Source organism: Diabrotica virgifera, chromosome 9 (genome assembly GCF_917563875.1).
Source record: "Diabrotica virgifera virgifera chromosome 9, PGI_DIABVI_V3a".
Lineage (NCBI taxonomy): Eukaryota > Metazoa > Arthropoda > Insecta > Coleoptera > Chrysomelidae > Diabrotica > Diabrotica virgifera.
Window position 1 is genome coordinate 161,836,267 of NC_065451.1, and position 25,274 is coordinate 161,861,540.

At 33.6% G+C, this 25,274-nt stretch overlaps 1 protein-coding gene across 1 annotated transcript; it reads right to left on the reverse strand.

Annotated features, from left to right (window-relative positions):
* On the reverse strand, positions 1-24,139 carry LOC126892410 (scoloptoxin SSD976-like). Its single transcript, XM_050661938.1, has 4 exons — positions 23,862-24,139; positions 18,006-18,182; positions 14,126-14,344; positions 1-214 (listed from the first exon to the last, which is right to left on the reverse strand). The coding sequence occupies exons 1-4, from the start codon at positions 24,127-24,129 to the stop codon at positions 33-35; spliced, it is 846 nt and encodes a 281-aa protein (XP_050517895.1). The 5' UTR covers positions 24,130-24,139; the 3' UTR covers positions 1-32.
* Positions 24,140-25,274: the final 1,135 nt, after the last annotated feature.

Here is a 25,274-nt window from a genome sequence, read left to right on the forward strand (position 1 = left end):
ATTAGCTTTTATTATGTGTTTTTATATATTATTTAACATATTAAATACAACAGCTGAGCACAAATGATGGTCATAAGACTATGGTAAATACTTTTAGAAACGCCATTATACGCAGATCTGGGTCTTATGAGCTCAAGGGGTAGCACTGTTCCGCACAAGGAATCATAATACATACTCCTAACAGAACCGTCTGGGCACTTTGAGGCAGGCTCACCTAAAAATATCGTAGTTAAAATAAAATATAAGGAAAACACTTAAATTAACACTTTTAAAGACATAATTTTTTTATTAAAGATTTACATCTACGGATTTTTTTTCCTTCTTCTTCTTAGTCTTATATCGTCCATTTATGGACATATGCGTCTCCCAACTCCTTTCATCTATCTCTATCCTGAGGAACATACAGTGGAACCCCCATAAGTCGGCCTCCGATAACCCGGAAATCCGGCTAACCCGGACCGGACGGGATTTTCATCAGAAAAAACATTTTTTCACTGAGTTTGACTGAGTTTTTTAGCAAGAAATGAACAATACTGTATATAACTGTACGTAATTTAGATGTACTATGCATATGTATTTCATGTTTTGCAATTTTATTTGTAAGTACACCGTATTTTAATTTTTACCATATTCTCCGGCTAACCCGGATTTTCGATAACCCGGATAGGCGGCGGTCCCGATTAATCCGACTTATCGAGGTTCCACTGTACTTCCAAGTTGTTCCGACTATTGTTTTTATGTCATCTACCCATCTCATAATCAGTGGCGGCTGGTCAGAGGAGGTAAGGGAGGCTTAGCCTCCCCATAAATTTTTTACACATGATACACTGTTTTGTTTATTTTGCTATTTTGCTTCGCGTTAGGGATATCGGAAAAAGTTATTTGAACAAGTTGTTCCAAATAATGTTCTAACCCCACATACCAAATTTCATCACAAAATTCGCACTTTTAGTTTTTTCATTATTTGTAGTTGTTTTGGCTTTTAGGAAAACCAAATGGAAAATATTTAATAATAATAACTTACCGAGATTTTCTTAGATTTTCTTCGTGTTGTTAAATGTTGAAGCACTATTTTCGGTGGCATTAAGGAAAATGAAGGATGGGATAAAAGAAGGGAACTTACCGAAAATATGTTGTCTGGTATCGTCAATTTGTCTCACGGAAAACACACACAAAATCAAATTAAAATTGTCAAGGTGTACTATACGTTCCGACCGTATGTATGTTAACGACTGACTGATTTAACATAAAGGACAGAAGATTATGCTTACTTAGAACTGTGTTGCCAAGACGTTCCCGAATTAAAATAAATGAAATATATATTCATATTGGCGCAAACATAGCCCCCGCCCTGAAAAACCCATTTTTCAGCCAAATCTGTATGCAATTTGTGCCGAAAACACAATAAAAAAAACTAGTTCCAAATAAATACTCAAAGGACCAGGCATAAATTAATATACCAAAATTTTCAGAGTTAATTACCGTAACTCAAAAAAAATAATCGAAAAAAAAATAAATAAATTCTAATGAAAAATACCTATAACTATATACAAAAGATATTACTGTAAATTTATTGATTCGGAAGAGGGCATAACTTCAAAACTGGTCGTGTAAATGTCCCTTTCGAAGTTTTCACAGTAACATTTCTAACAACTCCGTCTTTACCCGGATGAACCTCAGTAACAATGGCCAACGGCCAACAAAGTGTAGGTACATTGTCTACCTTTAAAATAACAACCGTTCCGATTTTAACATTAGGCAAATCTATATTCCATTTTTCTCTAGTTTGTAAGGTAGTCAAATATTCCAAACGCCACCTTTTCCAGAAATCTTGCACCATTCGATCGATTAACTGGAACCTATCTAACCGGTTTATATTTAAATCTGTTAAATCGTCGGCCGGCAAACTTCCTAACGGTGTTAAATTTAAAAAATGTGATGGAGTTAATACCGATATTTGAGATGAATCAGTTGGTCGACGACAAAGAGGTCTCGAATTTAAGATTGCCTCTATTTGAATTAATAGAGTATTTAACTCTTCATATGTTAACAACTGATCCCCTATGACCTTATAGAGATGCGACTTAGCGCTCTTTACATTACTTTCCCAAAGACCCCCGTGACTCGGACTTTGTGGACTTATAAATTTCCATTCCACACCGTTCAAATTTAATTCACATAACAGTGCATTTTGATATTCTTCCGAACTAGCAAACCGATTAATTTCACTTAAAACCGTTTTCGCACAAACAAAAGATGATCCCTGATCAGAATACAAAACCTTGCATGGGCCCCTTCTTGCTAAAAGTCTTTTAAATGCTTGCATAAAATGTGGTGTGCTTAAAGAACTCACCAATTCTAAATGAACCGCTTTTGTGCTTAAACAAACCGCTAATAAACAATACGATTTATGAACCGCCGCATTACGTTTTTTACCTAATGTAATATTTATTGGCCCAAAATAGTCAACCCCTACGTGTAAAAAGGGTTTAGTAGCAGTAACCCTCGATACCGGTAAATCTGCCATGAGCGGTGTCAAAATTTTCGGTTTATTTCTAAAACAACGATTGCATTTAAAAACCCGATTTCTTATAAGATTTCTTGCCCCAAGAATCCAATACTTTTGACGCAATAAAGCTTCAAGCAAATATGCCCCCGTATGCATATAAATTATATGATAAAAATCAACAATCCGTTCAACTAACGTTTCTTTTCCCGGTAAAATTAGTGGATGTTTTCCCGAAAAACTAAGGGATGAATTATTAAGTCGTCCCCCCACCATAAGTAAACCGTCTTGTAAAAATGGCCGTAATTTCTTAAGCTGTGTTTTACATTGTTTGTTTTCTTTTATCATTTTTATTTCAGTTTCAAAATGTTTTAACTGAATTAACTGAATTAAATAACATTCTGCTGTTATTAGCGCAGTAGCCGTAATTAATTTTTGCACAGGAATTAATTTTAACAACATTAAAACCCGAACCGTAATCCGTAAAATTTTATGCCAGCTAGAATGACGTTCAACCAATTCAAGTAAGGGATGAATTTTTTCACCCTGCTTCTCCTCCTCAATAACCAAAACCTTAACCTCCGAAATATCCGATTCTAATATTGAAGAAGGCCAGTCCGATTCCCGTAATTTTATCCAACTAGGACCTTGTAACCAAAGTTCATGATTTATTAATTGTGAGGGTGTCAACCCTCTTGACAAGCAGTCCGCGGGATTATTTTTACCTTCAATATGTTGCCATGAAATATTAGGAAGGTTTTCTTTAATTTGCTGCACTCGATTAGCTACAAAAATATCTTTGGTATTTGCCGAAGTTAACCAACTCACCACCGTGGTCGAATCAGAATACGCAACTAGTTGTGAAATATGAGTAAGTTTGCTATAATTTTCAAATATTAATTTCAGCAAAGATGATAACAACAAAGCCGCGCATAATTCTAGCTTCGGAATGGTCATGGTCTTTTTTAAAGGTGCACATCTCGATTTTGCAGCAACCAGTCTCACACTCACTTCACCGCTAGAATTTACAACCCTTAAATAAACTACCCCACCGTAACCGTCTTGACTTGCATCCGCAAACCCCAAAATCATAATCGGAACATCCCTCATGGCTCCTACATGTCTAGGGACCTCAAATTTTGAAAAATCTTGCCATTCATTGCATACCTTTTCCCATGATTTTTTAATCGTATCCGGGGGTGAGTCATCCCAACCCAATTTTAGTTGCCATAACTCCCTGATCATTAACTTTAAATGCAAAATAAATGGAGCAATCAGACCAATAGGATCATAACATTTTGCAGTAAGAGATAAAATCTTACGTTTTGTACAATTTTTATCGGGGGTGGTTAACCTATAGTTCAAAACATCCCTCTGCGGATCCCATTGCATCCCTAAAACTTTAGTCTCCGATTTAAATGTAACCGAATTTTGTAAACGTTTTTCCAGCGGAATTTCTGATAACAAATTGTCCAAATTAGTCGACCATTTAACTAAGTCAAAACAACCACCTTTGAAGAGATTTACCGATTGATTATATAATTCTTTAGCTTCAATTTCGTCCGGAACACTCGTTAAAAAATCATCCATATATAGCCCCGAAGAAATATATTTTTTAGCTAAAGGATAATCTTTGCCATCTTCATTTATCAATTGCTGAACCGTCCGTAGCGCTAAAAAAGGTGATGACCTTAAACCGAACGCAACCACCGTAAATTCATACGTTTTTATTTCCTCGTTTGGATCAAATCTCCATAATATTCTTTGAAACCGCCAGTGATCTTGTACTAATTTTATTTGTAAAAACATCTTTTTTAAATCCGAACTCAATGCTACTGGAAAAAGCCGAAAATTTATTAATAAAGTGCATATGTCCGCCTGCAGTTTAGGCCCGCTATGCAATAAATCATTCAAAGAGACATCACTGTCTGAAGGGCAAGATGCATCCAATACGATACGTATAGGTGTACTTAAACTCTCTAATTTTATTACAGGGTGATGACTAATATAATAGGATAAGTCACAATCTTCTTTTTCCAATAAATTTAAGTATCCTTGATCCAAAAAATCCTGCATAATTTTATTGTAATCCGCACGCAAGCTGTCCGATTTTGTTAACCGTTTTTCCAAGGTTTTTAACCGATTTTCCGCCGAAACCCTTGAATTTCCCAAATTTTTTGGTGAACTTTTAAAAGGTAATGCAACAGTAAACCGGCCCGATATATCCCTGGAAACCGTGGTTTTATAAATATTTTCACATTCTATAGCGTCTAAATCCGGAATTTCCCGTTTTGGAACCTGCTCTAATTCCCAAAATTTTGTCAAAATTTGTTCAATCGATGTTTCTTCCCTTAAAGTGAGCAAATTTATGGGAGTGGAATATTCCGTATCCACCTGACCCATAATAACATACCCGAACGTTGTTTCTAAAGCCGCCCCTAAACCTGAAGAACTCAAAATCCGATTACCGCCGAAAAGAATAGGAAAAAACTGCGCACCGATTATGCCATCGATTGATTTAGGTTCAAAAAACTTATCGTCCGCTAATTGTAAATTTTTAAATTCCGATAAAGTTTGCAAATTTAATTTCGTTTTTGGCAATTTATCTGTAATATGATCAATAACTAAAGCTTGAACATCGTATTTTTTAGTCTGATCAAAACGCGAAGCGATAATAATGTCCGTTACTCCCCTTACCGACTGAGAGTTTTGTCCCAAACCTTGTACCGAAGAATTAATTTTTGTATATCTAAGACCTAGTTTTTTACAACATTCCGTGGTCAAAAGATTACACTGACTACCGTTGTCCAAAATAAACCGCGCCGTTGCATTTTGTAAAGGACTATTTAACACACATACCGTTACCGTTGCTAATAGAACCGTTTTTTCCTGATTTCTACTCAAAAAACTAGAATTTTGAAACGCACAATTAACTGAACCCGAATTGTGGTTATTGGAACCCGTTTCTGGAATACCGACACCAGAATTTGGTTGATTATTTTGATTATTTTCCTTCGCACCCCTTATTTCCGGTTTTCCTGCGCATAAAAGAAAATGATGATTCTTGGCACACTGGGCACACGGTCTTTTTAAGCACTGTCTTACACCATGTGACTTGGAAAAACACAGAAAGCATAAATTATTATTTTTTACCAAATCGTACCTTTGTGTAGGATTCATAGCCTTAAATTTATCACACCTACCCAAAAAATGTGACGATTTTTTACATAAAACACAAAAAGGCATTCTGTTATTGTTTTTATTCTCATGCTGGCTTACAAAAAATGATTTCGAATTTTTATTTTTATGATAGCCACCGGAGCTAGCCTCTTGTGAGTCACTATTATGCAAAATTTTTGTTTGATCCTTAACAAATTTAATTAAATCCGTGTAAGTAGGAATAACCGTTCCGCGCATGTGATTTTCAAAAGATTTTACCGTTTCCCTGTCCAGTTTTGAGAGTGCATGATAAAGTAAAATAAAATCCGTTAAATCCGGGACATCCAACTTTTTTAAGGCATTAACCGAGGCGTCAAAGATTTCTAAAAAACTGTTTAGATTTTTTTCAGATTCCGATTGCAAGGATTTAAAATTAAAAATTTGTTGTAAATAAGTGTTTGCTAACAACCTTTTATTATGATATTTTTCTAAAAGTGCTTTCCATAACGTGTCATAATTATCCCCAGAAGTAGCTATTCCCGCACAAATACTAAGGGCCGATCCCTTTAAATGTGAAACCAAAAGCCGAGCCTTATCTGCATCCGTCAGCTGGAAATTATCGTGTACCAATGGTTTGTAAATCGAATAAAAAGTTTCCCATTCCTTTGTTTCTCCGTGGAAATCTGGAATAGTGATTTTTGGCAAAAGACTGTGTACATTACACTGTTGTGTACTTTGCTGTAAAGTTGGATTTACAATATTGGTGCTTGGTTTTAATTTTGTATAAGCCGCCCTTGCTTCACAACACATTTCGTTAATAACAGACATCACCTGAAAATCTGGTTTATAGTTTTCATCAACGTCAAACCCGACTGCGTTGATTTCATCCAAAATTTTGAGAATTTCTGTCCTTGTCGAATCCAACGACTGATACAAGTTTGTGAATTTTTTAATGGTGTTATCCGTAGTTAAGTTTTTCGATAAGTCATATAAAGTCTGAATGATTGTATAAAGCGTTTCTTTTTTAGCCGTTAATATTTTAAATTGCCTTTCGTAAGTAGTCATTGTTACTGAAATCAATCCGCAAAATCAGAAAAAAAACAAAGTCTACTTTAAGAAAACTGTAGCATATAACAAACCAGGTCTGAGTATAAATTTTGAATAAAATTAATTAATTATAGAGATTTGTTAAAAAACAAGCCTTCTGGGCAGTTATTATGCAAACTCTTTATTTTGTTTAGAACCGTGAATCAAATTTAGTATTTGTTTACAAAATAATTTTTATTCATACATCCGAATTTTTCCGTAACCGATTGAGTCGAAAAATATTCACGTTTGACAACACCGCAAATATTTAAAAATCTAACTTCTTTCACGACCGAAGCCCAAGTTGTTCCGAGAAACAAAAACGATACAAATACAAAAATCAGCAAAAAGTTATCACAGAGTTTTTTTTTTTCGATACGTGCCGACATTAAATTTTACCGAACAATTTGTTTCTAAATAAGAATATTATTATTTAATAATACAAAACTAAGCAAAGCAAACTGTAAACCTACGCTGAATATCCGGCTCGAAGGACCAATTATGTTTTGGCTTTTAGGAAAACCAAATGGAAAATATTTAATAATAATAACTTACCGAGATTTTCTTAGATTTTCTTCGTGTTGTTAAATGTTGAAGCACTATTTTCGGTGGCATTAAGGAAAATGAAGGATGGGATAAAAGAAGGGAACTTACCGAAAATATGTTGTCTGGTATCGTCAATTTGTCTCACGGAAAACACACACAAAATCAAATTAAAATTGTCAAGGTGTACTATACGTTCCGACCGTATGTATGTTAACGACTGACTGATTTAACATAAAGGACAGAAGATTATGCTTACTTAGAACTGTGTTGCCAAGACGTTCCCGAATTAAAATAAATGAAATATATATTCATATTGGCGCAAACAGTAGTCGGGATCCTAAAACTGGAGCGGAGGCTGCTGGCCGGAAAATCTCACTTGCTAATGCTCCGCGCAGCCCAGCAGCGTTTACGGAGACCCGGTCTCCTTAGAGCTGCATTATAGTTTAACGCATACGCTGCCCGGAGTTTGGGCAAGGGCGGCTGATCGGCCAGCAGCCTCCTCTGCAATTTTAGGATCCTGACTAAAAATAATGAAAAAACTAAAAGTGCGAATTTTATGATGAAATTTGGTATGTGGGGTTAGAATAATATTTGGAACAACTTGTTCAAATAACTTTTTTTTATATCTGTAATGAAAAGCAAAGTATCGGTAATTTACCGTGTTTTTAGATTCGCAGTAGGCCGCTTTTAGAATTAAAAAAATTCAGTTGAGTATCTTAAAAAATGTGAACCTTCAACCTGTATGGACTGCAAAAGTTCAAATCTGTATTTATTTTGATATGCATATCTAGTTATAGAGAGAGAATTATTAACAAATAAACGGCACAAACTTTAGTAATACACTTTTACAATTTGACTAACTATTTTTAAAATGATATTATGATATTATGAAGTTATGAATTATGATGATATTATAAAATGTAAATAAAAAATGGTCAAAAAAATGGGACCTTAAATTAGATTTTTTTGGCGGATTTTTTTTTGCTAGTGCAAATTTGTCTAGATATTTTACAGTTAGGTATAGCCTCCCCTATGGTAAAAATCACGAGCCGCCACTGCTCATAATATGTGGTCTTTTTCTTGGTCATCTGCTTCCGTAATGTCTTCAAGTATTGTATTGTGGCATTCCAACGTTGGGCTTGTCCATCTGTCTTGCTTGTGTTTAAGATCTCGGCAATTATGCCGTCGTGTCTTGAAACTTTATTATTTTGAGCTATTTTAAAGCTCCTTCTTTTTAGAATCCCTTTATGTTTGGTATAGAAATATAATATAGTGTTCTTTTAATCCTTTTATCTTTTATTTGATACATGGTGTTATCTATTTAGAACATAGAACATAGAACAACAAAGCTTTAATAAAATAAACAAAGAGGCCTCTAAATCAATTAGAAAGGACATAAGGGCATATGAAAATGAGAAAATATCACAGACAATCGAGCATGACAAGAGCATGAAGATATTGAGAAGGAAATTGACGAACAGCAGGAAAGAAATTATTAGACTCAAGGGAAAAAATGGCAAACTAACATCCAACAGAGAGGAAATGCTAGAGATAGTGAAAAACTTCTATAAAACACTATATGTATACAAATAAACGCGAATTAAACCCGACAGAACATACAGAACAAAAAATTATGAATCAAGGTTCAGAGGATATTCCCTATAAAACAACGGCTGATATCTGTCATGCTTTAAAGGATATGAAAAATAACAAAGCACCAGGAGATGACAGAGTAGTGGCAGATGCGCTAAAAATCGGAGGCTCTGCTCTCATGGTAGGGGAACAAAGTATGCTAAATGTGCAGTCACTCGAGCGTTATGGGGACCTATTGGGTTGTGAAGAGTAGGTCCTAAAACCAAAAAAAGTTAATTTCCATTTTAGTGGGACTTTCCATTTTTTAATTTAATTTTCCATTTCCAACAATCATTTTTTCCGATTATAGCACCATCTATTGATAATTAGAAAAATGTCTCGAGTAAAAGTTACTTATTTTTACGCAAGGAATCCAAATCTGCAATACAAAACGGGGGCTCCTAATTAAGATTTTTAAATAACCCCCCAGCCCAACTCCGTGGGGTTCGGGTTTGGTGCCATTCGATAGATTTTTCAAAAATATTGAATAAATACGTGTATTTTTCAGTTTTTCAATCTGATGTTCATTTCGCGAAATATCGCGGGGTTCGCATTTAAAATGGTAAATTTAACCCCCACCCCTCTCCGTGGGGGGTCGTGTTTGGTATCATTCAATAGATTTTTGAAAATATTGGGCATGCATTTTTTAGTTTTTTGATCGATCGTTCATTTCACGAAATATTTGCTTTTTTCTTGTTAAACTTTGTAACTCACCCATTTCCTTACGCCCCGCTCAAATCGTCAGATTTTTGAAATATACACTCTTTTGCATGTACTTAACTTACCTTATCTTAATCTGTCAATTTCAAGTTTTTTTAAGGACAGATTTTTTTTTCGTGTCCCTCTTAACGAACTCCCCTGTGTTAAGAGCCAACATATGGTAGAGGTACATCTGCAGGGCACCAGTTTTCTCCCCATATGATAATCTGCGCTCGAGTAACTGCAAAAATCCCCGCTTAGGCTCCCCTACCATCATCAGGTCAATCAAACACCTCTTTAATATATGCTTAGAAAACCAAGCCATACCAGCTGAATGAAATAATTCTATAACGCTCCTCATACATAAGAAAGTAGATCAAACAGACGTCGAAAACTATAGGCCAACTAGTCTTCCTAATCACCTGTATAAATTGTTTGCTCGAATAATGACTGCCAGGATTGAAAACAAACTAGAAATAGGCCAACCAAGAGAACAGACAGGTTTCCGCCCTGGGTTTGGTACAAAAGACCATCTAACTTGTCTAAAGGTCCTAATCGAAAAAACCGTAGAGTACAACCGGAAGCCAGTTCTAGTATTTTTTGATTACAAAAAAGCCTTTAACCCTATCGAGATGGTAGCCATCTAAGAGCTTTGAGAGATTGTAGAATCGACTGCCGATATTCCAACATTATTCAACATATTTACATATTTATTATGTATGCAAATATCACAACAGCAATAAAACTAAAAAAATAAAACTAAAAAGGAGAGATAGAAAAGGAGACATGTTACCAAAACTATTCAATGCCGTAATGCAGCATGCATTTCAGATATTAGAATGGGAAACTAGAGGTTTGAATGTCGACGGCGAAAGGCTGAACCACCTACGATTTGCAGATGACATAGTTCTAATAACCGACGATTTAAAGAAAGCCCACGAAATGCTATAAGAACTACAACGAATTTCTCAAAAAGTAGGGTTGGAAATAAACTTTGGAAAAACTAAAATGATGACCTATTATTTAGTACCTAGCGGACCATTGAAACTAGAAAATTGCCATATCGAAACAGTTGAAAAATGCATCTATCTGGGCCACGAAATACAAATAAATAGAGACAACCAAACATGCGAATCATCTAGAAGAATAGCTTTAGGATGGGCAGCATATGGCAAACTAAGAGACGTGTTCAAGGAAAACATCCCAATAAAGCTAAAAAGAAAAGCATTTAACCAGTGCGTACTTCCGGAGCTTATAGGTCTGGATCTCGCGTATGAAAAAAAAGTTAATTAATAGCAGGCTGAAAATTTGTTAATTGCTTAAGGGTGTCTAGTCGGACAATCTTTGATATATGGAAACACTGGAACAGGGGAAATTTTAATTGTGGAGCAGGTTAAAAATTTGGAACGGTCAGACCACGAAAACGTCACATTTATTTTGTCCGAGAAAACTTCCAATTGATTTGTTACCCTTTCATTAAACTCTCATGCAAAAATCAGATTGGTATTTATCACCTGTTATAATTCCTGTCATTTGACATATTCTACGTGTTCCACTCATTATAATTCCCATTTGGTGATAAATAGCAGCCTGATTTTTGCATGAGAGTTTAATGAAAGGTTTGTTTAATTTAATTTAAAGTTTAATCAATTGGAAGTTCTGTCGGACAAAATACATGTGACGTTTTCGTGGTATGACTGTTCCAAATTTTTAACCTGTTCCACAATTAAAACTTTCCCTGTTCCAGTGTTTCTATATATAAAAGTTTGTCCGACTAGACACCCTTAAGCTATTAACAAATTTTCAGTAAATAAATCATCAGTTTGTAAAAAAAATTCAACATCCCGTATCTCGAAAACGAAGCATTTGCGGACATATGTTTATAAATGAAACGGTCATTATTTTTCATGCAGAATTTCCCCTTAAAGTTTGTCGCACTTATTTTGAAACACCATGTATTGATGAAGAACGTTGCTAGTTGTTAAAATACCTAACTTTTTTATTATCCAACATAAGCGAATGAATCAAAAAGCAAAATGTTATGAAAGCCTAAGGCTACAGTTCAGTTTTAATTTCAGTATTTTATATACGCTAGAATATTCCACAGGGTGTTCTGAACTTTGAGGAAAAAACACACTATCATTGTTAAACCCGGTATAAAATAACACTTACCTCACAATAAAACACTGAAAACTTTTGTTTTCTATACTTCCACAAAATTTATTATTTACAACTATGTGACTACAGCTGTTTCGGCAGAGTATCTTTCTCAAGTGATATAATTTACAATGTGTTTGCCTTTTTAAGTCTTTAACTGAAGAGGTTGAGGAGTGGGGAGCTGTTTGTCTCGAGTTGGTCATTCAGAATATATATCTGTATTTTTCAGTTTATTAATTTCCATAGATTCTAAAAAAGATAGCTTAAGGCCTTTATTTTGGATATGCAGAATTTGAAACTCTTTATTGAAAGAATGATTATGATCTAGAAGGTAAAGTGCGTATGTAGAAGTGTCTGTTTTTCTATTGTTGAAAGCCCTTTTGTGTCCTGCTATCCGTTTGTCAAAAGTTCTGCCAGTTTGACCGATGTACGTTTTCGGACAGTCACCACAAGTTAGTTTGTACACACCACTCTGTAGTTGCTTTCTCTTTCGGCTTTTAAAACTGGCAGAACTTTTGACAAAGGGATAGCAGAACACAAAAGGGCTTTCAACAATAGAAAAACAGACACTTCTACATACGCACTTCATTTTCTAGATCATAATCATTCTTTCAATGAAGAGTTTCAAATTCTGCATATCCAAAATAAAGGTCTCAAGCTATCTTTTTTAGAATCTATGGAAATTAATGAACTGAAAAATACAGATATAATTCTGAATGACCAACTCGAGACAAACAGCTCCCCACTCCTCAATCTCTTCAGTTAGAGACTTAAAAAGGCAAACACATTGTAAATTATATCACTTGAGAAAGGCACTCTACCGAAACAGCTGTAGTCACATAGTTGTAAATAATAAATTTTGTGGAAGTATAGAAAACAAAAGTTTTCAGTGTTTTATTGTGAGGTAAGTGTTATTTTATACCGGGTGTAACAATGATAGTGTGTTTTTTCCTCAAAGTTCAGAACACCCTGTGGAATATTCCAGCGTATATAAAATATTGAAATTAAAACTGAACTGTAGCCTTAGGCTTTCATAACATTTTGCTTTTTGATTCATTCGCTTATGTTGGATAATAAAAAAGTTAGGTATTTTAACAACTAGCAACGTTCTTCATCAACACAGGGTGTTTCAAAATAAGTGCGAAAAACTTTAAGCGGAAATTCTGCATGAAAAATAATGACCGTTTCATTTATAAACATATGTCCGCAAATGCTTCGTTTTCGAGATAAGGGATGTTGAATTTTTTTTACAAACTGACGATTTATTTACTGCTCTAAAACCAGTTGAGATATGCAAATGAAATTTGGTGGGTTTTAAGAGGTAGTTATTGCGCATATTTTACATACAATTATGAATTTTATATTCACCATTGGCGTGCATACGGGTCATATTACCCGGTCATATTACCCGTATGCACGCCAATGGTGCATATAAAATTCTTAACTGTATGCCAAAAAATGCGCAATAATTACCTCTTAAAACGTACCCAATTTCATTTGTATATCTCATGCGGTTTTAGAGCAATAAATAAATCGTCAGATTGTACGAACAAATTCAGCATCCCGTATTTCTGAAACGAAGTATATGCAAACATATGATTATAAACCTAACGGTCATTATTTTTCATGCAGAATTACCCCTTAAAGTTTGTCGCACTTATTTAGAAACACCCTGTATTGATGAATAACGTTGCTAGTTGTTAAAATACCTAACTTTTTTATTATCCAACATAAGCGAATAAATCAAAAAACAAAATGTTAAGAAAGCCTAAGGCTACAGTTGAGTTTTAATGTCAATATTTTATATATTCTAGAATATTCCACAGGTTGTTCCGAACTTTGAGGAAAAAACACACTATCATTGTTACACCCCGTATAAAATAAAACTTACCTGTTTAACAATAATATTATTACAGCGATATTGTTGAAGAATAAAGCTATAACAAATAAAAAAAAATCACTTAAATCGGCCAACAGGTGTAGGAAATACGAGACTTCAAAAATGACCAAATTTTTAGGTGGGCCGATTTCTATGCACGTAAGTTTATTTTTGAATTCTACCTCTACTTTTCTACGCCTCCCTTCTTGTGCTGTTTGTCTGCGCCTCTCTCCATATTCTTGTTTACGCATTTTCCCTTCTTGTCTACGCTTCTCCTTCACATATTTCTCTTCTTGCCTACTTTCCCTTCCTCTTCTTGTTCTTTGGCAATACATACTTCCATTTTCAACATTTTTGTAAAATGGTTGTAGAAACGCTAGTATAATATACGATTTGGCCAAAGCCGCAAAAAGAGTACTTAAACATGAACAAATCGACTTTAATAGATTAATTTAACTCACCTCTCTCGAATATTTTTTCTCCATAAATATTTCCGGGTGGTCCGTAATTGCAGACAAGGATGCTTCTATTTTGTGTGGTTGAGTGAGCTTTGGCACAACCTACATTTGTGGTGTTTGCCCATATCATCTGTGTGAACGCCAAAGGAAGATCCTCTCGAAAATTGTCAAAACCTTTCGGACCCATCGACTCTATTCTCTGGTACCATTGATGAGGGATATCTACAAAGCAGCATAAGGTTTGGTGAATCAAAACTTAAGCCGGTTGTTTGAACGCTAATGAAGAAGTTGATTATAATCTAGTCCCCTTTACAACCATCAAATAACAAAATCCGTTGTTCGTACGCCAATCAGTTGATTGTAATCAATTTTCTAAATACGAAGTAAAGGAGGTATAAATTAATTTGATAGTAATTAAATATTTGATAATGATTAGTTGATTCCATTTTTGATTTGCGTTCTAACAACCAGCCTTGCCGGTTGTTCGAACGCTAATCAACAATGATCATTATCAAATATTTAATTACTATCACAACTGTCAATGTCAACTTTGGTTGGGTTGCTGAAAACATAGTTAATTATAATTATGAGATTAGTTAATCAATTAACATAACAATTATTAACATAATTGATTAATTAATTTCATAATTGTAATCAATAATAGGTTTGTTCCAACTCGATACAAAACCGTTCTTGAATCGTTACGCGCATGCGCAATAACGAATAATTATGCGCAGTAACACATTTTTCGTTACTGCGTGGTTCACGAACCGTTCAAGAACGGTTTTGTATCAAGTTGGAACAAACCTAATGATGTTTTCAGCAACCCAATCAAAGTTGACATTGACAGTTGTGACAGTAATTAAATATTTGGTAATGATCATTTTTGATTAGCGTTCGAACAACCGGCCGTAATGTAACAAACTAAATTAACAAAATGTTAATTAACAATTTTTCTACGGGTGAATAACCATATTTTTCATTTCATGTAGCGAAAATGAAAATACTTAGATATTATGATCATTAAGTTCAAGAGCTCCTTTTTATGCTGAGTTCCTTCGACTTGTTTAGAACCTTATTATGCTAATACTCGTGTCTACATTTCAGGCATACTAAGGACAAATGCAAATAAAATACTCATGTGTAACAATATGCCACATTGCGGGCCCACAAGTGCCAAGCAAGAGCAAGATTGGGCCTTTAAATTGCACTCTACTAGGGATGATTCTAAAGGGTTTATAGTAGTGCAGGTAAATTTGGGAGAATCTAGGATGACACATGATATGATCAGTATCAGGAAACAGGAATTTAAAGCGGACCTGTTGGCAGTGGTAAAATCGGCTATATTGAGAAAATCTTGAAAAGGATGTCTCACCTGCCGAATGGTTGTCAGGTATTTTAAAGGGATAAGAGGCTTAGCTGGAGGAAACTACTGACCATAGCTCTTTTTCCTCAGTGGAAAAAAGTAAGCTTTATGTTACTGTCGGTGGAGACACCTGCAACTGTATTCACAGGGGAAGAATTTACGACAGCTGTCAAAATATTCAAGGAAGGGAAAGTGGCTGGGCCTAATAGGATAGCAGCCGAGGTAATAACCATCATCTATAAGAAGGTATAATGGTTACAGGATATTTTGAACAACCTGCCAGGAAAGCAAATGTTCCAAGGGGATCTAGAATCGTCAAATATATCCATAATATATCTATAAGCGGGGTAAGGAAGTATGGGTTTGGGAAAGGAAAATTTGAGGTAAACGCCATGATCAGATAAATGGTGGCTTTTTTCTCGATATTGGAAATGTTTTTAATAGTGTTACCTTGAAAACTATTGTCATACCTCTGGGCGACTTGGAGATATCTCCCTATCTGTAGAGCTTGTTCAAGAACTACTTTACAACATAGATATATCAACATTACGAGGGGTAACTTTATGAATACCACAGCGGAATTACCCCTGGGCTCGGTACTGAGACCATTGATTTATATTCTTAGGTTTGGATCCCGCGTATGAAAAAAAATTTGATTAATAGCAAGCTGAAAATTTGTTAATAGCTTAAGGGTGTCTAGTCGGACAAACTTTGATATATAAGAACACTGAAACAGGGTAAGTTTTAATTGTGGAACAGGCTAAAAATTTGGAACGGTCAGACCACGAAAACGTCACATGTATTTTGTCCTACAGAACTTCCAATTGATTTGTTACCCTTTCATTAAACTCTCTTGCAAAGATCAGGCTGCTATTTATCACCAAATGGGAATTATAATGAGTGGAGCACGTAGAATATGTCAAATGACAGGAATTATGACAGGTAATAAATAGCAGTCTGATTTTTCAATGACAGTTTAATTAAAGGGTAACAAATCAATTGGAAGTTCTGTCGGACAAAATACGTGTGACGTTTTTCGTTTTCTGAGCGTTCCAAATTTTTAACCTGTTCCACAATTAAAACTTCCCCTGTTTCAGTGTTCCCTTATATCAAAGTTTGTCCGACTAGACACCCTTAAGTTATTAACAAATTTTCAGCTTGCTATTAATCAACTTTTTTTTTCATACGCGGGATCCAGACCTATCTATACAAGGAGATTTTGGAGACCGAGCTGGGCTTTGGTGTACATTCAATAGCATATGAGGACGACCTGGTGGAGCACGGCGAAAACTGGAAAATCATGGGCTGGTGCCTCATCTAGTTGCTGAGATCACTGTAACTATGATCCTCAAGGGTCCAATGAGCAGAGACTATATAGTTTTTATTCTGGAGGAAGAAAGGATTTTACTGGCTACAATGCCAAAAAAGTAAGATACTTCCAAGTAGTTCTAGATGAGAGGCGAACTTTTGGTGAGCACGTTAAACACGTTATTCGCCGATCAGAGTGGTGATAAGGATTATACCCAACGTGGGAATAATCTTTATCAACTCATGTCAAGGACTCAAAAGGAGAATTTTAATGGAATTGTTCCACTCTACTGTACTTTACGCGGCACCGGTATGGTAACAAATACTTAACATCGAGAAATGTAGAAGGATGCTAGAGAAAACCTAAAGAAAAGCACTCTTAAGGGTAGAACGTGCATACAGAACGATATCATCAGTGGCCATATAAGTGATCGCCCGTCGATATGATGGTAAAGGAAAGGGTGGAATAACAGCATAAGAGCATACAGTGAAATGACAGAGACACTAATTAAATTTTTAAAAGGACACGGCTCTTTCAGGGCCTACCTAGAAACGGTAGGAAATATTTCAGATAGAAACTGCAAGACTGTGTAGTTGCTGACAAGGCCGAGTACTATATATTAGAGTGCAGATTGTTCGACGAGGACAGAAACGAGTTATACAGGAAGGTAGTTGGGGTAACGGCAAATACCATAATGCAGGTAACAATGAGGGGAAAAATAATTGAATACAATGCAAGGATTGAGAGGTCTGCAGCAAAGATAAGACAGATAGAGAGACGAGACAGAAAAGACGGGCTATTCTTGTGATACACCGGTCTTTTCTGGTCCAGTGCATCAAATGAATCGGAGGGAGCATGAGTAGTCCGGATGAAGGATTTGATTTTAGTGGGCAGGCAAGGAGCAGTGTGTGTATCTGTGAGCACCACTCTTCTAGAGGAACTGCGTGTGGATGGACCCATCGACCCTGAATTTATTATTAATGGGACACAGTCTGGTACGGTCATAAGAAGGTTTACCACCTTCTTCCCAAAGAAAATATAGGTTAAGATAGTTAGGGCATGTTCAACGTCGAGTCGACAATTAGAACTGATGACAGCTGAAGCTAGTGGATTAATGAAGGTAGAAATTTATTACTCAGGAATAAAATTATTTTAGCAAATTATTTCTTAATAAATCACATAAAGAGAAAATTATATTCTATACCTACCCATTAAAGCGTCTTCCCCGCCATCCACAATTTCTATGCTTTGTCCATTTTGCCAAAAATTTAAAGTTCTTCCACAATCGTCAGCTTCTCCTGTACAGGTATTAGCAGTGCAAGATGCTGTATACTCAAGGTCAAAGTCGTAGTTCATCACTTGCATGTTAGCAGCAGAACTAGCACCTAATAAATGTAAATATTATTAATTCTACATTTTTTACAAATAAAAATTGGCTTTCAATTATTAAAGAAGAAAACGAAATGAGCCCAGATCCGAAAATCGGAAGAACTCTACCGTAAAACCAACCTCTGGGTACAACCTCAATCTGTGCCTTCTACAATATACAAACAAACAGACGATGAATAAAGCAGACCAAATGGACTATATATTATGCGATCACCTCCCGTCCATTAATATAGGTAAACATTCCAACGAAAGTTGCTTCCGTGTACTCACAATGTAATGTGAGTAATCCGAGAAAATGGAAGACGACCCTGGGCTAATTAGAAATATACAAGGAAAACTTATTTACCAGCAATTTTATTGCTGGAACCGAATCTTATGATTGTATATATTAATAATATAGGTATGTAAAGCCCGCAGATAGTGTGCTACTTTTTTTTAAAACAAAATGGCGCCCGAAAATCGTGTTTTTTCGATTTATGCTCTATAACTCCAAAGATTTTAACTTTACACCAAAAACACTTAAATAAAAATTCACCGTAATTAAATTATGCATAGAGACTTGTTTTTCCCGATTTACTTCTACGAAAATTTTCCCCTGAAAATGCGGGTTTTTCCAACAAAATCTTTAATTTTCAACCAAAATTTTAGATAAGTAATTGTCTATCAATAATTTAGTAACTTGGTAATATAAAAGCTCTGTTTGTATAGATTATAATTCCAAAAGCTGATGAAATTTGAATGAACAGTTTAGCAAAAAATTGAATTGTTAATTAAAAATTTACGGTCGCTATAATAACCCCAATAATTATGATACATAAGAATAGCTATGATTTTTGTCTAAAAAGGCACAGTACCTATCTAACGTACTTTACAGAATTGAAATTAAGCTATATAAGCGCCCTCAGGAATATTTTAAAATTATAAACAATTTTTTGGCTTATAAACAAATAGAATATCTCGAGAAATATTAAAATAAATTACATTATGAAAACGGTATTGGAAAAAAGGGGTAGGAAGGACGCTTCTTCTGAAAGACAAAACGTTTAATTGTTATGAGTGGTTCCTGAGATACAACCGGTCAAAGTTGACCGGAATTTACGGCAAAGATATAAACAATAGGATCATAATTTTCGAACCATGACCTTTTTATTTTTGTCCTCTTTTTCCATACCAATTTTCATATCTTTAAAATACTCATAACATATATTATTATAATAAAAACTATCGATATTACGAGTGAAAATTGCCAAAAATAGCAAAATTCCAATCAAAAATTAGGTTGGAGAAAATGTAATCTCAAAGTTCAAAATCGGTATACGTTAAAAAAATGCATTTTCTCGGCTTCCCATTGAGCAATTTTATATAAATATATAAATTATAGAGCGCATCTTTAAATTTTCTTAAAAATCTTCCCTTTTCTCCATGTAACTCTAAAATGATAAGAGATACAGTAATAAAAATTAAAAAGTAAATTTGTATCTAAAAAAGCCCTACATTTTTGTGTGGTATCTTTTTTTCGTATCTCTTATCTTTTTCGAGTTACATTGAGGAAGATTAAGATTTTTAAGAAAATTTAAAAATGCGCTCTATAATTTGATCTTATTTTTTTTTTCAAAAGCCATTCATTTTAATCCAGTCCAACTTTTCGAACATAGAAATAACATTATAATAAAAAGTATTGTAGAAGGAAAACGATGTATTTAAATTCTGATGGATGAGGGGTTAAATATACTTCTTATTTCTTCTTAAAATACACTAGTCATCAACTTTTTTGCAGAATATCTCGCTTAGTTTGGATGTAATCATTTAGTATTGCTCATTTTAAAGGTATTTTCAAGCACTACAAAAGTTGTTAGTATCATTATACACCTAAAATCGACAGTTTCTCTGTTATTTCAAGTTGAATACACCGATTTGAGCATGCAGCAAAAAAAACAAACTCTTCTTACCTACCATATCCCTCTTTGTATTTTAACTAGAAGATTTATGAAGGAACGAATCTCTTTGTTTTTTTATAACCTACAGAAATACTTTATATAGTTTTTTTGTTAGATGCATAGTTTTTAAGGTATTCGCAAAAATCCGTCCGAAAAGGTCTCATTTTTCAATGAAAATGGCCAATTTTCAACCACGATTAACTCAAAAAATATTGAGTTTTCAAAAAATAAATATAGAACAGTTTTTGCTTAAAATTAGGTTCTCTAGCCTCTTCCGTGGCTATTTTAACCAAAAGATTTTTCACCCCCGAGAAGGGGTGGGAACCACCCCCAAGATAAAAGCGCACATCGGCATAGAGTAGACTTTGTTTCTTGAGCTATTCCCTACTTAATGTGAAAATATCAAGTAAATCGATGTGGTAGGATGGAATTCGGAGCCAAATACCCTCAGACTGCCCTATTCATTAAAATCGACCTGATAGATTTTGTAGAATAATTTTGCAATCCAATTTTTTTTAAAAAGTTTCAATTTTTTAAAAACTTTCTGAAGAAAAAGTAGTTTTCTAATTTTTTTTACATATAAAAAGGTTCTCTACCTATCTAATACACTTTACAGAATTAAAATCCCATTATTTAATTGGCCTCAGCACTGTAGTTATAAACAAGTTTTTGGCTTATAAACAAATACAGTGACGACGTTTGAGTTGGCATAAATTCATTTTCTCGAGAATAGGCGTTTCTGGAGATAAATCCCGAAACAGGTCGATTTTTATTTTTAAATTCTAATTTTTTGGTATATATATCATACTCATGCTACAATAGCACGAAACTTTTGAACGAGACGTCAGATTTCAACCAAATTTGGTATATATGTTGTTTTTTTGAAGAATAATATCGAGGTCTTGAACCGGAAGAATCGATTTAAAAGAATTTGTGTTTTTACTGTTTTTTTATGTAAAAATATGTTGTTCCTTTTTCAATTCTTTCACCCTGTATGTATAAATTTTTCAAAAAGGTAATACCGCCATTGAAAAAGTGTAAATATATTTTTTAGGAAATATTTTTAACTTTTCAATTGTGTTAATTACCATTTAATAAATGCATAACGTATGTTCACATGTACCTATAGGCGGCAGATTCATTTTGAATGCCCGCCATTTTTGTAAAAGACTAAAAATGTGAGATGGCCTCATATCTAAATTTGAATCGTTGTTTGTGTAGTATGTATGTGTGGTCCAACTTATATGCTTCTACCATTAAATGCACAATAATTCTTATAATATTTGCACGAATCTGCCGCATATGGGTACATGTGAAGATACGTTTTGCATTTATTAAATGGTAATTAACATAACTAAAAAACTATTTTTAATGGGAAATAAGCCACAATTTTACCAAAAAAATGATTTTATTAACGTTTCGAAACCAAAATCGGGTTTCGTTGTCAAAATACAAAATACTACTAAAATAAACAAAAATGTTGTTGCTAAGTAAAAAAAATCTTCTAATAATTTATTTAATCTGACTCATTTATATTGGCAATTCAGACGTATATTATACATTTTAAAGTAGAAGACTTTAAAATGATATCGCCAATATTTATGAGTTGCGTTCCTGGTACGACTTTACTAAAAGATAGTTCGTTCGATTACATGAAAGGACTGAGATTCTTTTCATTATAAGTCACTTAATTTTTGAGCTAGAGACTTTTTTTATTTCTGGTGATAGATATTTTTAAATACTTTAAATTAATTTGAACAAGTTATCCTTGAAAATTGCATAGTTTTCCCGTCTTTTGACTTTGACACTACAATATTTAGCATTTGACAAAAAAGAGCTAACATACAGAGTGAGTTTTATGTATGGAAACACTCAATTATCTCGGAAAGGGCTTGCACGATTTTTATAGATTTTGGTGGGTAACAAGGGTTTCCTAATGCGGCCGATATTACAGTGATAATTACATTGTTGTCATATTTTCCGTTTTTCTGGAAATCTAATGAACTTTCTTATTTCAAATAGAACACCCTGTATATTTTTTGCGTTTTGAGATCCTTAAGAAATACTGATTATTTTTCATGGTATATTCCCTATAGCTAAATGCCATAATTTCGGAGTAATTGCTACATTTATTAAAAAAATTTAAACAAATTATAAAAATCAATTTTTTCGGCCCTGTTAAACATTATTTTAGGTTATTTGGATCATTGTGAACAAAAAATATCTTTTTTAATTTTTCTCTGAAGTTAATCGTTTCCGAGTTATAAACAATTTAAAACTGAATAAATCCAATAATGACTATTTTCAAGGTTCCAGATCACAAGAAAATATTATTTTTGAACCCGCGAAGTACTCAAATTTAAGTTCGATCCTTATTTTATTATTTACCGATAAGTAATTTGAGATTGTTTCATTTTAAAACATTGTTTTTTATTTATTAATGCAGCCCGATCGCCCGTAATCCCATATGCACTTAGTTAACAATTAAAAAGCAATGCTTTAGAATAAAACGAGCCAAAAAATCTTATGGCAAACTATTAGAAGAAGAGCTGAGCTTGAATTTAGGTACTTCGTAATTTCATAAATTGTATTTTTACTTTTCTTTCTGAACCTTGAAAATCGTCATGATTCGATTTTGGTCAGTTCTAAATTGTTTATTACGCGAAAACGATTAACTTAAGAGAAAAATTACAAAACGCCTCTTTTGTTCACAATGATCCAAAGAACGTAAAGTGATGTCTACACAAGCCAAAAGAATTGATTTTTGTTTAATAAATGTAGCAATAACTCCAAAATTATGGCATTTAGGTATAGGAAGTACATCATAAAAAATAATCAGTATTTCTTAAGGACTTAAAAACGCAAAAAATATACAGGGTATTTCATTTGAAATAAGAAAGTTCGTTAGATTTCCAGAAAAATGGAAGATCTGACAACAATGTAATTAGCACTGTAACATCGGCGGCATTAGGAAACCCCTACTTGCCAAAACCTATAAACATCGTGCTAGCCGTTTTCGAGATAAGTGAGTGTTTCCATACATAAAACTCACTCTGTATAATAAAGTATAGCTCGATTACTATCGGTCTTAAAGAAAATTTAAAAAACGGTTTTGTTTATTTTTTTAAAAGGTACATTCCTGTTAAGTAAAGTTTTTTAAAAAGATTTTATTATAAAAATGCCACAAGGAAATAGCTTCAGAACAACATAACTAAAAAGTTCAAAATATTTCCTAAAAAATATTTTTACGCTCTTTTTAATGACCGTATTAACTTTTTGAAAAAGTAATACATACAGGGTGAAAGAATTGAAAACAAAAACAACATATTTTTAAGTAAAAAACATGAAAAACACAACTTCTGGTAAACCTATTCTTCTGGTTCAAGACCTCGATCTTATACATTAAAAAATAACCTATATACCAAATTTAGTTGAAATCTGAAGTCTCGTTCAAAAGATATCGTGTTATTAGTCACATATGTATAGTCGCCATTTTGAATCCCCGCCATTTTTGTAAAAGGCAAAAACTGAGATGGCCTCCCATCTAAATTTGAACGCTTATGTGTGTAGAATATGTGGTCCAAATTATATGCTTCTATCATTAAATGCACAATTCTTATAATATTTGCACGAATCTGCCGCACTATAACTGCTTGCAACATTATACAAGAATGTAAAAATATAATAAATTATTATAAAAGGTTAAGAATAGGCAGTCGGCTGAAACACTTTACTCACCATTTCTTGTATCATTACCGCTAGCAATATTATTCCTGTATCTGTTATGAAGGTCTACTATCCACACTCTGAAGGAATCATCATTCTTTAGAGGTTTACATTGAGAATTTCGGGCAGGATCACATGAACCTCCATTTCGACAAACTATATTCTCGATGTTATTACAAGGGGGCCAAATTGCATTACACTGATCATCTGCTCTACAGTAAACAATTAATAAGGATCCGAAAAAAATTAAAAGAATAAAATTCATAAATGTAAATGACATTTTGAACTTGTCAGTGTTAAAACAACGACTTGTGTTTTGTACGTCATATTAGTGTGACACCATTCTGTCAGGTTTTTAAGGTTATTTTGAATAGGCTATTGATTATATTCAAAATAAGATAGCTAAAAGGAACTACAACGTTAACGGGGTTTTATTATTTCATATGGTCAATGGACATCTATATATGAAAAAACCGCGGAGTGCTACCATTTAAAGGGGTGCGTTTTTGAGAAATGGGTGAATTAGTCCCTGGGCACAGGTTACATTAGGGTGAGTTCTATGCACTTTTGGTACAAACATATCTACATAAAAATTGTTCCTGGTTAAATTTACTATCTAAATATTGCTTTTTAAAATTAATGATACTTTTTTTTACAAAAATATATTCAAAAGAAAAAGCACAAAGAAACCCAAAAGAAAGAAATTTTGTTTTTCGTCCCATAACTTTTGTCCACGAGGATATAGGTATAGACATTGTTTTACAGAAAAAAAACCTACATTTTTTTACAATGTTGTTTAGTAGAGGTAATTAGGATTTATAGATTTCGAAATGTAATTTTTCAAAGTTCGCCACTTACAGCAATTTTGGGCAATTTTCCTTGTTATTTCGCAAATATTGTTTTGTAACTTTTTTCTACGTAACTTTAGGTATATGCAATGGTACACGCAATAGGAATAGAAATCAATTACCTTTAAAATGGTCTACTGAATATAAAAATAAAATAGTATTATTATATAATATATTATATAATATTATATTATACATATATAGTATATATAATATAATATTATATTATATAATACCTAATATAAATTTTTTTTTTATTTTTTACGATTATTTTTGAAATTTCTCATTATACTTTTCTTTCTTGTACACGAATATACTAAATGTTGCTCAATAAAGAGGGCTTACTTTCTGTTATTTAAAATGGTGTATCATCTATATTTAAATATGTAATGGGAACCGAGTGATTCTTTGATATTTTTTACCTGTATTATTTAAAATTATTTCTTTTACAAAAATTACATAAACATTAGTCTTAGAAAACATCACTTTAGTTAAAATTATTTAAACGTTAAAATTTAAAAAATTTTCAAAATCAAAGTCCATCTCTTCGTTAGCATTAGCTTCAATATCTTCTTCT